The following is a 13,361-nucleotide window of genomic DNA, read 5'->3' on the forward strand; positions in this document are numbered from 1 at the left end:
TTTTAATAAAGACAAAGAAGTTCAGAACAAAATTCCACTTCAATGTTAACAGTTAGAAAAGAGCAATGATTCTCTATCATCAGTGGCTTTCATTCTGGAAGTCAAATGGAGCATCTTACCATTGAAGATCTGACCTTAGAACAAACATTTCATGTATTTGAAAAGGAATAAAGGATCCCCTCAGTCAAATCTTATTCTAAGTCTTACTTCTGCCATGAATCCAAACACATTCAGCTAGTTTCTAAAGCAAAAAAAAGAACCTTTTTTTGAACCATATCAGATAACCATCCTCATCATCCCTGGCCTCTCTAACTTTTCTGCTCTGTGATTTGCCCTTCCAAATAGTTTCACTTATGTCTTGCTTAATTTACTGTCTTAAGGCAGAAAAAGTAACACCTTTGACTCTAGAAGGCTTAAGCCTAAGGAAGGAGTTTGCCCTGTTCTGAACTATGAGCATGAGCTATTTTCATAAGTTACACGTGCTCAACAAAAGTACACCATAACAAACGAGGCTACAGATTAAGGGAAACATCCTAAGTCTGAGTTTGTTAAATACTACAATCCAGAGAAACTAAAACTGCAGCTAACAGTTTGCTTGGCAGGGTTATGACGCATAAATAAAAAATGCTCCATTACACTCAAATAAAAGGTATTTAAACAATCACAACAGCCAACGCAAGTCTGGTTTCACTTCACATAAATATTAACACTAGGCTCTGCGTGAGCTTACAAAATGTAAGGTGCTAAATATTTTGAATCACAAGCTAACAGTTTGTCTTGACCTAGTAGAAATATCCATTTTTGTAACAAGTACTTACATGGTATTACCTGTGGCTTACCCTTTTCAAATATAAATGTGCTGGGGTAAATAAAAATAACATTTTTAATCAGTAAAGCCATTTGCAAAATTATTGTGCTTAGAGTTTGAGAATGGTTACCCTTTTAACCTGGGAAGAAAAAAAACACCAAAAAAAAAAAAATCAATATAATCCTGCATTCTTTCCCCTTCTCACCTAGATGAAACAACGACCCTTTTCCTTGTATCTTCAGCACATGAGCATGTAGTTTTTCATACATTTCAACTCTGTTTGCCCTTATTGCCTTGATGGAAGGCAAACCATGCGGTGTTCCACAGCGCTATTGACAATGACCATTCCAGTATAAGAGCAAGGCAAGCAAAACCTTCACACTCAAACCATACTTATCTCAATTCTGTAGATACACCAGCCAATAATTACTTTGGTGGAATTATATTTCCAATTACATACTACTACAGAATTTAAAATTACTTCTATAAAGTTAAAGCCATCAAATCAAAGATAAATTTAGAAGAAAAAGGATGTATCATACTCTGTTGCTTTTCATTATCCAAAAATATTACTTTCTTTTGCTTTTTTTCTCCTCAGGCAAACAGCATTAAATTTTGAAATACTTTACAGAATTTCAAAAGAAAAGTTAATATGCTCCCAATAGACAAAAAGATAGAAATATTAATACTTAAATCCATAATTTCTTTTAATACACATATGGGTTGTTCTTTTGTCATCTGTCAAAATGTATAAGCAAATCTAACAAAGGAATAAGACTTGACTACAAGCAAGACAGGTAGGTCTTACTCTGAAACTGAGAAATCTCTGAAATCCTTACAATTGCTTTCTACTGGCCTATTCCACACACAGTTTTTCTCCTCCTGGTAACTTCTTTTTCAGGGTATTTTTCTTTAGTTTTTTAACCACACTATAAGTTTGGTAGTACTGAAAGATGCTATGCTAAGAGTGCCACAGCATTAACATCCCTGTTTAACTAATGGTGGCAAAATCAGGAAACAAAGTACAAGTCAACTTCCCAAACTCTACTTTTGAAAGGATATCCATCATCTTCAGTTTCTTCTGATGCCAAGAATTTTTAAGTCAGCACTAAGTATGTAGAATAAACATGTGTGGCCACTGCAGCCTGAAATAAGACCAATTTGAATGGAATTTGTTATGAAGGAGATCAACCCATTTGGCTTTTAAGAAGTCCAAATGCAACTTGATTATGAAATGCATTCACAGAAATAGGGAAAATTGCTGAAGCAAGAGACCAAATATATGTGGAGAATCAGTTTCATGAAAATACAGAAAATGCTCTTGTTGACTATTAAAACGAAAAAGTCAGGAGAATTGTACTATTCATCAATTCAGAATGCCAACCTGTCCCTTCTAGTAGCCACGCAAATTGTAGATAAAAGCTACTGATCGGTCTCTTCTATAAACAAACTCTTACCTAAACCAGCCATTATTAATTGTCTTTACAGATACAAAACTCAGTTACTCACTACAACCAAGATACTAAGTCAGTACAGCCAGTAGTACGAAAGGATTTAAATGAACTAAACGCAGACCTGCCAACTTGTCACTGTGTTCCACCCTAAAGATTTTTGCTGTACAGGCTTTAAGTCAAACACAGTAATATAGTTACCTATAGAGCCTCTTATTAATTGGTTGGCAAGAAAGATTAATTCCTGAAATGACAATACAACTTGTTAAATACAAAACTACTACTACTGAAGGAAGATACAGGAGTAATTCTATTTTGGTGTGGTATTGCTGCTGCCAGGCTATTCTTCTCTCAAGTAAAGGATGCTTTTGAGTTTAATTTCTGACTTCACATGCAAATCAAGGTATCAAAAAAAAATGCAAAAAAGTCATTATTAAAGACTCAAAAACATTTCAGAATAGAGGGACAATTTGCAAGAAAGATATTTGATTGTATCAGAAAAAAACCAACCTTTTCTGTACCTCTCTGACACTCCATAAGAAATCCCAGCTACTCCGCTACATGCAAAGCTGCAAAAGACCCAGTCTCCATAAAGTTGGTTCAGGTGATTAATCAAGTTGTTTAGTGTCATTTGAGATGCCTCAGAGCACATTTATGACATGCTTTTTCAGAGAGATCAGTGTCCTTTGGGTCAGCAGCTGAAAAGACTACCAAGGTACTCGAGGGAACCTCAGTTAGACATCTATAGTTAGGCTAGTGAATCAAGTCCCAGTTTTCCAATAAAAGAAAAAAAATATATAGGAAGAATTTGCAGGATGTTAATTTGATTCTTGGACAAAGGATTGCAGGTATGGGTGTTTTTTTTCTTTAACTCAACTAACAAATGTTGCTGTAGGAGAAAAAAAAAGAGCTGTAAGACTGTACAGAAAGAGAAATCACATTCTTTTGCAAAGTGGGCAAATCTGCAAAAGTGGAATAAAAATAAATGAGCTGGCTTCAAAGCTAAGCAAGAAGGTATCAGGACAATCTCGGTTACTTGCACTTCTGTAGCTGGGTAACTGCTTTCTCAGAAATGTTAGTACTAGAACTTAAGAGGACAAAGATGATAACAGATAATACAAGAAGGGATAAGATATTGGCAGAAATTAAAGTCAGGCAACACCGGAGAAGTTAAAACAGAGACACTGGGTAAGTCAGAAAATGTGAAGGTGAAGGATAAATACATTTAACCAAATGGACTGCAGACCATCACCAGTATGTGCAGCCTAAACAGGAGAGAAAAGGAGGAAAGAGCAAAGTTGGAAGGCACAATGGCAGCACCAGTGTGGAGGCCTAATGTAAAATCTTTTAAGCCTCTCTAAGTCCACACTTGCACATAGATACTTCTAAGGTCACTTCTCTTGATGCAGAAATACACTGTTTAAGACTTACACCTGCAAAAACTTCTGATTTACTTGCTCAAGAGAAGTCCAGTACGTGAGGAAAAGTGTCAAAAAACCCACAAAAAACACAAGTGAGAGGAAGGTGATTATTTAAAAGAGGAAAATATTGTTGTGAACTTTGTATTCAATGAAGAAATAAATATTGCAAAAAGATCAGACTATCTCTTGACACTCCCATTAGGTACATTCATTGGATAATGAAAAAGTTACTAAAGGAAAAAGATTTATTCTTCCTGCCCTGTAAAGCAAGACTCAGACAAACTTTAGAAAACACATTGCCTGGAAAAATCTGTGGCACGTTGCATGACCCAGCAGAAACACACTTACCATACAGGTAAGGATATCACCTAAGTATAATGTGAAATACAGCAATCAAGAAATCCTTTCTGTAAGAGCCTCAACTAAACCACAACCTGTGTAAAATAACTGAATGGTGCACGAAACACTGACACATTCATTGCAGCAACATGGTTTATGAGAATCCTAAATCTTACAATAACTTGCAAAATCGTTTTTACAATTGCTTATTGGCACAATAAACAAGTGTTTAGCAAATAAATTTGCAAAGCAGCCTTTAAAAGGGCAACAAGAAGGTCAGGCTCTTCTTTATCTTTTTTGTTGTTATTTTTAACTGCTTCCTTAAAATAGAAAGCCACAGGAAGATTGGATGAACTTGCTGAAAGAGTTCCATCACAGGAATAAAAGCAGATGAGATTTTGTATATTATGGGCAATATTCTCAGACTAGTTAGGCAGCAAAACTGATTTCCTCCTCTAAGGCCGATAACTAAAATGAGTAAGGAACTAACAAACAGAAATCAGAAGCAAAAAAAAGAAAAACTAAGCTTTAAATGAGAAAAAAAGCAATGTTCTTCGGGATCAAGGAAAACAAAGTGGTGGCAGTAGAACCCAGAGCTATAATCCACTCACATAAAAATAGCGAAAATCAGACAGAATATGAAAATACTAGAGTTCAAGAGGCCACAGAGAACAGTAGCATCACAAGGGCAACACATTGTTTAATCACTGTGAAATTCCAGATGACAGCACTCAAGGTCAGAGAGGGAAGGAGGCATCAGTGCCTGAAAAAGAAAATGTGAAGAGCACAGGAAAAAAAAAAAGTCAGACTCTTTTAGCAAGCAGCAACGAAAGCTTGAGTGAAAAAGGAAAACCAAAACCAAAATATTCCAGGGTTTGCTGGAACAAAATTGTAATTTGATTCTAAATGATATATTTTAATTATTAATATTATTCAGTAGACACTATTGCAGCTTGTAACTGTGCTTATCCTGACAATTTCTACTGACATCTGCCATGATGTTTTATCAACTAAGACCGAGGTATCTGCAACAGTTACAGAACGCTTCACCTCAAAATACACAAATACTTCTCCAGACAGAATACTGAACTTTACTAAGCAGATACTGCTGTTCAGTTAGCAATAAAGGATAGTTCTGCATACCACACAAAATCAGTTTTGTCATAGGAACACAGATTCGACCTCTTACAGGGTATTACAGACAGTCTTCCAGAAATTAAAACTCCAATTAAGAGCTTTGAAAAACTCAAATACAGAGAAAAGCATCAAGTTTAATGTAACAACATTGCCTTCTGGATGAACTAATAAAAACAATATGGCTGTCTCAGATTTTAATTGACAATCTAATAAGAGCAGGCTCAAGTTTTCTAACCATTCTCGCCATGAAAACCAAAAAAAAAAATTCTTTCCTTTAGAGAAGAAAATAAGGTAAAAGTGTCTCCCTGAAAGCATCATTTGAAAATTTCTGAAGTGTGATGGAAGATAATTAGTATGACAAACTAATTTATCTTGAACACTGGCTTAATATTTTCTTTAGTATAAAATTGTGGGTATCTCCAAGGTCCGTGGCTGGAGCTGAGTGAGTGTTCAGTGTAACATTCAAGCAGCTCTGAATACTTGCAAGAGTAAGGTGAAGGTAAGCCAATCTTAACTCACAAGACACTTGCTGTTACCGAAGCTAACAAAGCAATTATTTTACACTACAGGTAGTCAGCCACTGTCTTGCCTGCAAGTACACTTTCTCCTTTTTCAAGAAACTGTGAATTTTCTGGTCTTTCGCAAAACAGGACTGTAACTATGCAGTTATACTTCCCTAAAGCTGCATACCAACAGTTTTCAACACACTAGGATTCATGCTGGGGTGTTTGTGCAGTGGCAGCAGTTATGATTGATGATATGCAAAGACCTAATCTGTTGCAAAGAGGATGTAACACAAACCACAAAGGAACTAGACACTTCAGCCTGTGTTTAGTACCACATACCGAGGCCCATACACTGGAGATCCTGAACATTTTCAGCCAATCTTTTTATTCTGGCAGATTTCACAACTTTCCTTTGCAGAAATATTCTGTCCTTGAAAGATAACAGATCTAGCAACAGCTACAACAAAGTATCTAAAAATCTCCGGTTGCACACTATGGCTGTCTTCCCCTGCCATCATTACAGATCTAAACACAAAATTATCAAAGCTTTCTTGAATGTCCTCACATCACTATTTATTCCACATGCTGTGAGACTGAATGATTCACAGCATTTTCAAACATTTAACACTGAAACGCGGAGGATTATTATTACTTGAATTCACTATTATTAGATACTTCTGAAAAAGATACATTTGTTTACATCACTCTCAGTTGGTCTTGTTAAAATATAAAACGTGGTTAAAATGTGTGGTTTGGGTTTTATGAAGGTGGAGAGAGCAGTAGCATTACTTTTTTTTTGTTGTTTAATTGCTTATGTGATACTAAAAATATAAGAGCTCATATTTCTAGGTATTTTAACAGGACTACAGTCATTTAGCATATTAATATAGTCTGCATGCCTATGCACTTGCATATGGGCATTTTAATCTATTAATTTTCGTTTATGAATTAGGAACACTCCTAGCCTCTACCTGAAATAAGAAAAGACTTAAAGCTCTCAGAATGCACAAATAGGGCCCTGTATGGTGATAAATAAGACAGCCACATAGAAAATATGATACCATTTTCTAACGCATGCCATCCAATGAAGCTTCTTTTGACTGCATCTTGATCATAGTCATCAAACAAGACTCAACTGGAATTTACTACGCATTGCAGAACACACCAAGACTCAACAAGTTTAGTCTGCTACACAGTATAACAATTTTAAATAAATATTCCACCTCATAGGGTAGTTGGCTTCATATAATACAACCACTACTTAGTAAAAATTCTGAATAAATGCAGAGCCACATCCTTTTTCTTAAAATACTTGCTAGCTAGGAATTAATAGTCCATTTTTATCTTGTGAGAAAGAACAACTAGTACTCTTGAGGCATAATCTAATATATTTAGAATAGACAAAATAGTCATAGTAGGCTGATACATCAACCTGGCTCCTCTCTCGAACACATAACCAAACTTCCAGATCAACTTCTGGTAAAGACAACTTCCCTTATAGGTGCCAAATGGAAGCTTAAAAGAAATATACAAAAGTTTAATTTTGTTGATTTCTGTTCATAAAGGATAAGGGCTTCCAGTGCATGATATAATGACCAAAAAAAATTACTGCAGAAGGAATGCAACTACATTCTTAATATTTAAAATGTCTTGGAGAGCTACAGCATGTGTATGATGCAGTCCAAATGGATACTACCAAAGCAGTGTTTTAAATGCTTACCATTTCTGTTCACGTCAAGTACTTGCTTCTCCAGATAGCATATTTTCACAGACTCACAGGATAGCTAAGGCTGGACAGCACCTCTGGAGACTGCCTAGTCCAGTCTTTCAGTTCAGAGCAGGGTAAACAGAGGAGATTGCTAACAGTCATGTCCAGTTGGTTTTTGAGTATCTCAGGGATGGAGATATACAAACTACACAAGCTCCAAGCACAACCTTTTCCACTCTTTGACCATCCTTGCAAAATAGTTTTTTTATAGCATTTGAATGGAATTTTCTATATTTCAATTTGTAACCATTTCCCTTTAGAGACTGCCACTGAGAAGAGCCAGACTCCTTTCCCCCATGAGGTATTTATATATATTAGTAAGACTTGCCCTGAGCCTTTTCTTCTTGAGAAGCCTCATCTATCTTGGCCTCCCCTTGCACAACAGATGCTCCAGTTGCTCTAGTCATCTTTGTGGTCTTTTGCTGTACTCCTTCCAATATGTCCATGCTTTTCTGATAATAGACAGACCAGACCTGGACATAGTACTCCAGCTGTGGCTTTACCAGAGCTGCCCTAAATCTGTAATTGCCAAGCTTTGAATTTTACTTCATCTGAAATTCTTCATGCTCTCTCATATTTAAGTTGTTAGAGATGAAAAACAACACAACCATTTTTCAGCAGTTCAAGTGTTTAGAAAACTTTACATTCTAAAAACATACAAACCCAAATTTTATTCTAATCCTTTGAACGAAAACATAAACTAAGACAAACAAAACACACACTAAGAGTGGGCAAATGAGCTAGGTATCTACAGATCCTCTAAGCATAAGAAGGATTTAACAATACCACTAAATTAGCATTTCGCTAATCTGGTCAATTATACCAGTTATTGTTTAAAGATACTTAATAAAATAAGAGAATGACATCTTTTATTGGAGTTTAATAAAGAATTCTTCCTAAAAGAGACAGAAAGAAACAACACAAAGCACATACAAATTACAAGTGAGTCTAAAAATGGTCACGAGATTGTCTAAGTTATAACATTTAGAAATATATAAAGAAATACTAGGGGGGAGTGGGTTGTAACCTTTGGCTTTTATAACCCATTTTTTCAAAATACTATCATGGAAGGCTGTAAACTTAAATATGAGATATTCTTCATAGCTGTGTGTTCTTGCAGCTGAAGCTTTAAGAGAAAACAACACAGGTATCTCAAAACTCATAAAGTCAGACACACTGGAAAACTTAACGAGATATGGAACAGTGAAAAAAAGGCCAAGATACAACAGCAGTACTTTTTAACTTACATTTGAGAGTTTCTCCAGCATAAGGGATGTGTAGTTTAAACCGATCACAGCTGGGTCCAGGGGTCAGGGACGTACAGCTGAAAATGAAGACAAGAGAAGAATGCCCTAAGTAATTACAGATGGCAGCAAACACTAACATTATTCTACAGGATTCAAATGACTGATAGTAAACATGTTGTGACTACTAAAAATCCTTATGAATCTGGAAAAGAAGAAAAGGTGAGAAAGACACAGGAGGCTTATCCTCTTTTGATCAACAGTTCCCACAACAGCATAAGAAATTTAAGGATCTGTGCCAGCTGTCTCCCATTTTATAATGAAAACACACATGCAAAATGCTCTGTTTTTTAGTGCGTTATTAGAATGGTAACAATTAGTCAAAGTCATCAAGTCCTCTACTTTGTATACAATTTTGCAGGCCACAACTCTCTATGTCACAGTAACACGGTTACATATTCCCTATCCCTGCCACCCAGATAACTGGGATGAATTTTAATACACCAACATTTATTCATTTTTTACCTATTATAACATTAAAATTTTCGCTTGTGGAAAGTCTCACAGTAGCTTTCAGGTGAGCAAGTTTCATAACAAGGTATCTGAGGCTATATAACAACTGAGGATGTATGTTCATGATCTGTGATTCTCCAGTTTATCTGAAACAGCAGTTGGGCCTCATGGTGATAAGAGAGCATTTTAGGAATAGAAAAGTCACTAGAAAACTGTTTAGTGTCTAGGCCAGAGATGACCAACTTTTTCATACCTTTTAAATCATGTACCAAAATACTGGCATACAAAAAAAACCAAACAAAACCAAAATCTCAGCTGCAAATGGAGAAGCGAAGGGACACGAATTGTTTCACTGGCAGGAATTGTCCCTGAAGCTTTCACCACTGTGGGCTGCTGTGCATATGATAGGTCCCAGGAGCAAAAATACTGGAAGTCCTTAGAAGTTCATTGCTTTATGTTTCTAGGGATCCTGATAACTCTGAAATCTTCTTGCCAGCCCAATATAATTGAGAATTTTTTATGGCCCCAGCACAATTGTTGCAAGGCACTTAAAGCTCAAAGCTATACTGGTCGACTCTAGAAAAAACAGTGACTGATAATAAGGTACACAAAGGTAAAATAACTTGCCAAAACTTATACATCAGATCAGTGGTAGGGCTCTTAATAAACACCACTGAAAATATAATGAACAAAACCCACATCTACTGGGCCATACACCCACCCTAAAACAAAAAGATGGGTAGGCCAGAAAACAAAAGAATTCTGATCCTGCCTTCGGATCCTCCCTTATCAGAAACAACACAGTAACTGCTGCAGCTCTGCCTTACCGCACAAGAGGCATCGGGGCACATGTAGCAATCCCAATTCTCACTCACATACTCAAAATGGTTGGGAGAGCCATTTCTCCAAGATGCTGGCTCTACAGTCTCTTTTCCTCTTTCCACTTGCAAGTTCAGGAAACCACATGCACTAACTTCAGATTGTTTTTACTCAGTGAGCCACATTCACTATTTACTCAAATTTGTGCCCATGTGTAGCTTCACCAAAAAGAAGCAACCACAGAACTACAAAACAATTAACTTAAATGAAGTTTCCATAAAAATAGTAGAAAACATAAGCAAACCATTTATGCACACCTAGAATCTAAGACAGATGCAATTAAGAGCCAAATGCAGTCAACAGCCTACACTGATTCAACAACAGTACACCACATTTTTTCAGTATCATTACAGAAATTATATGTGTCCCTTCAAATAAAAGGGAAGAGACACATCCTACCCTTCACTTTAGAAAGGTTTTTGCAACGTCTTAGGAGAGCACCATGCAAAACAATTTACAGAAACATAATTGAGATATAACTACTATCAGATACTGCAGACTTCAATGGAAAGCAAGTTTCAAAACAGATTAGTTCACATCTTGCTTCATCCAGGAAGAATGCACTGACTTGGTTTTCTTTTGCTGGAATACTACTTTGCATTTTATTGAAAGACTGATGATGGAAAAGAAACGACGTCTATGAAACCTGTCAATGATGCAAATGTGAAAGGGAATGCAGCATGCCGGACAACAGAGACAGACCTGAAAAATGTTTTTATTTCATGGTTGGTTTTATTTCATGGTCTGTACTGCTTATTTTTAAATTACACCTAGGTAGGGCTTAGCAAGAACAGTAAGCATCACCAGCCTCACTGGGAGTAAAATCAGTTTGAGAATATAAAAGATTGAATCCCTAGTGCAACAGAAACAAGAGAATATAATTTTTTTCCAAGCTGTGGTATTTTAGTAGGTGAGAACAGCAAAATGGGAGTGCCCATTGTGAAGGTGTTTTAATGTCTGTGAATGAATTTAACAGCTATATAGATACTATTATCTACTTCCAAAGTATTTCTATGGCTTACAACATATGTAAGGCCAATTCTAGGAAGCATACCAAAATCCTCCAAAAAAGCACAACATTAAAAATCCTTTTTCAGGTTCTAAAATATCTCTGCAACAACAGTTAACATTTAATGAAATTTTCTTTCAAAGTATCACAGGTCACAGTCTGAGACACTTTTCTCAAACTACTATCAAAATTACACTGTTGTCAGCTTTTCAACAGACACAAAAATTTCTGATCCTACAAATACCCTACAAATCTTTTCTTTTAGCACAATGGACCATTTGGAAATATTACAGAAAGTATAATATTCTTTAACATTAAAATCAAAGCCTGATTTAATGGTAAATGTCCCTAAAAGCAACATTAAGTACTTTTCCTATATTATTATATTGCACTAGAGATGTTTTTAATTTTACTGGTCTAGAAGTGATGGAAAGTGACAGTATTCACAGTTCCCCCCCTTAAATTGCTCTGGCTGGGCTGCACAAGAGACTTCAATAAATGCAACAGGCTGAGTAACCAAGCAGAAATCTTACATACAGCCATTTGAAAGGAGGCAGCTTCTTTTTAGTATAAACAGTAAAAGAATGAAACTCCTATGGCAAATCAAAACTTTGGTTCATGTAGCAGTCTATGTCTGTCCCTATTTCAACAGAAAGCCGCAAGTAATGGCTGGTCTAGGGACATAATCTCCTGCCTGAATTTCCTTAACAGAGAGAACCTCTTATAATTATACATGTCTGACCTAGAAACATGACCTCTATCTTCTCCAAAATGTAAGACTTTTGTCTTTTGGAAATGTGATCTTTTTACTTAATCTGGTCCACACAAATGTCACACTTGAAAAGGAATTACTTGTAACGAAGTCTTTAAAGGTTATTTGTTGTCCTGTCTTCACAGGGAATTGACAGAACAGTAATACTTGGTGTTGAAAATTAATTTCAGAAGCTGACTTCATCTCATGATATATGGATGTGTTATCTCTGTCTTTATTAATGGAAAAATATTACACTGGTTTGCATCTCTTCATCTAAATAATCAATATTTTACACAGGAAAGCCACAGAAGCAAGAATTAATGCTCATGCTCAGAGCAGTGATATGTCTTAGTCTTCATAAGATGATTCATGCTATACCACAAGATCTCCCACAATGGCTTCCCTACTAAAATATCAAAGAATCATCAACTTGACAAGTTTCCGGGATGAAGGAATATTCGTGAGTGTATCGCTTAAAATCCTGTTGCCCTATCCAAAGGGGCTGTGCTGAGACTTACAGCTAGAAACTGGTAGATGGAACTGGGTACGCAAGCAACCACAGCTCAATACAAACCTTTCTCTTTTGCAGTAGATTTTAGCTAAGTTCCTTGAGCAAATACAGCAGATTAAACTTCAGTTGAGATATATTACATCCCTATGGAATGAGTATTCCAAGTAGGAGACAAGTTGTTGAGTGTTTGATGCATCTTACAGTTGGGATTGTCTGTGACCTATTGGGAAAAGATTTCTTTCACAATGAATAAAAGTAAACCAGTTCTTATACAAAGAAAAAGTCACTGTCAGCACCAGACACTTACTTAGAAGTGTTCAGAATTCTTTACCACTCACAAAAGGAAACAAAAAAGATTATCCAAGAAAAAAAAATAAATCAGAAAAGTCACTCAGTTTTCCTGCTTGGAATAAAGCATCAGCCTATAATGATAGGTATAGTAGAAAGTATTTTTTTTGCAAAATTAATTCTGTCTGATTTAGAAATGCAGTTCTACCTGAGTTTAACAGCGAGGTTTTCTCTTATCCCAATGTATTTGCGATTAACTATTTTTTTGAACTGACACTTCTTCTGTTTCGTTTAAGCTAAAAAAACAAAGCCACTTTGATATTTTACAGGTCTGAAGCCACGATGATAAGGAGGACTCTGATAATCTTAGATTTCAACATGGTCTTCCTATCAACTACTCTTCTAAAACCATCACTTGAAAGCATTCCCAAGACAAGCAGTTTTAAATCATTTGGGCTCTGGTAAGATCTTATCCAAAATTATGTTCTGTGCCAACTGAAGGAGTCACAAAGAAACAAGAGCACAAGTGTTTACCACCTTAATCCTTTAAGTCAGGAGATGAGTGGTTATTCTACCCAAAGACTTTAAAAAAATCAAACAAACTCATCAACACCCCTCTCCAAATCTACCTCTTTATATCCCAAAATTCCAGTAAGAAGCTTGTTTTTTATACAACTCCTAAAATCCACTGCTTACAACTATATAAAAGTATAGCAAATATCCAGAAATGCCA

General features: G+C 36.0%; 1 protein-coding gene across 2 annotated transcripts in view; it reads right to left on the minus strand.

Annotated features, from left to right (window-relative positions):
- Positions 1-13,361, minus strand: part of BABAM2 (BRISC and BRCA1 A complex member 2) — a 172,676-nt gene that overhangs the window by 142,608 nt on the left and 16,707 nt on the right. For both annotated transcript variants that reach the window (XM_064648436.1, XM_064648435.1), the window contains exon 3: positions 8,678-8,754. In XM_064648436.1, coding sequence (XP_064504506.1) covers positions 8,678-8,754 — 77 coding nt within the window. The remainder of the gene's footprint in view (positions 1-8,677; positions 8,755-13,361) is intronic.

The sequence above is a fragment of the Pseudopipra pipra genome, chromosome 3 (genome assembly GCF_036250125.1).
Source record: "Pseudopipra pipra isolate bDixPip1 chromosome 3, bDixPip1.hap1, whole genome shotgun sequence".
Taxonomy (NCBI): domain Eukaryota; kingdom Metazoa; phylum Chordata; class Aves; order Passeriformes; family Pipridae; genus Pseudopipra; species Pseudopipra pipra.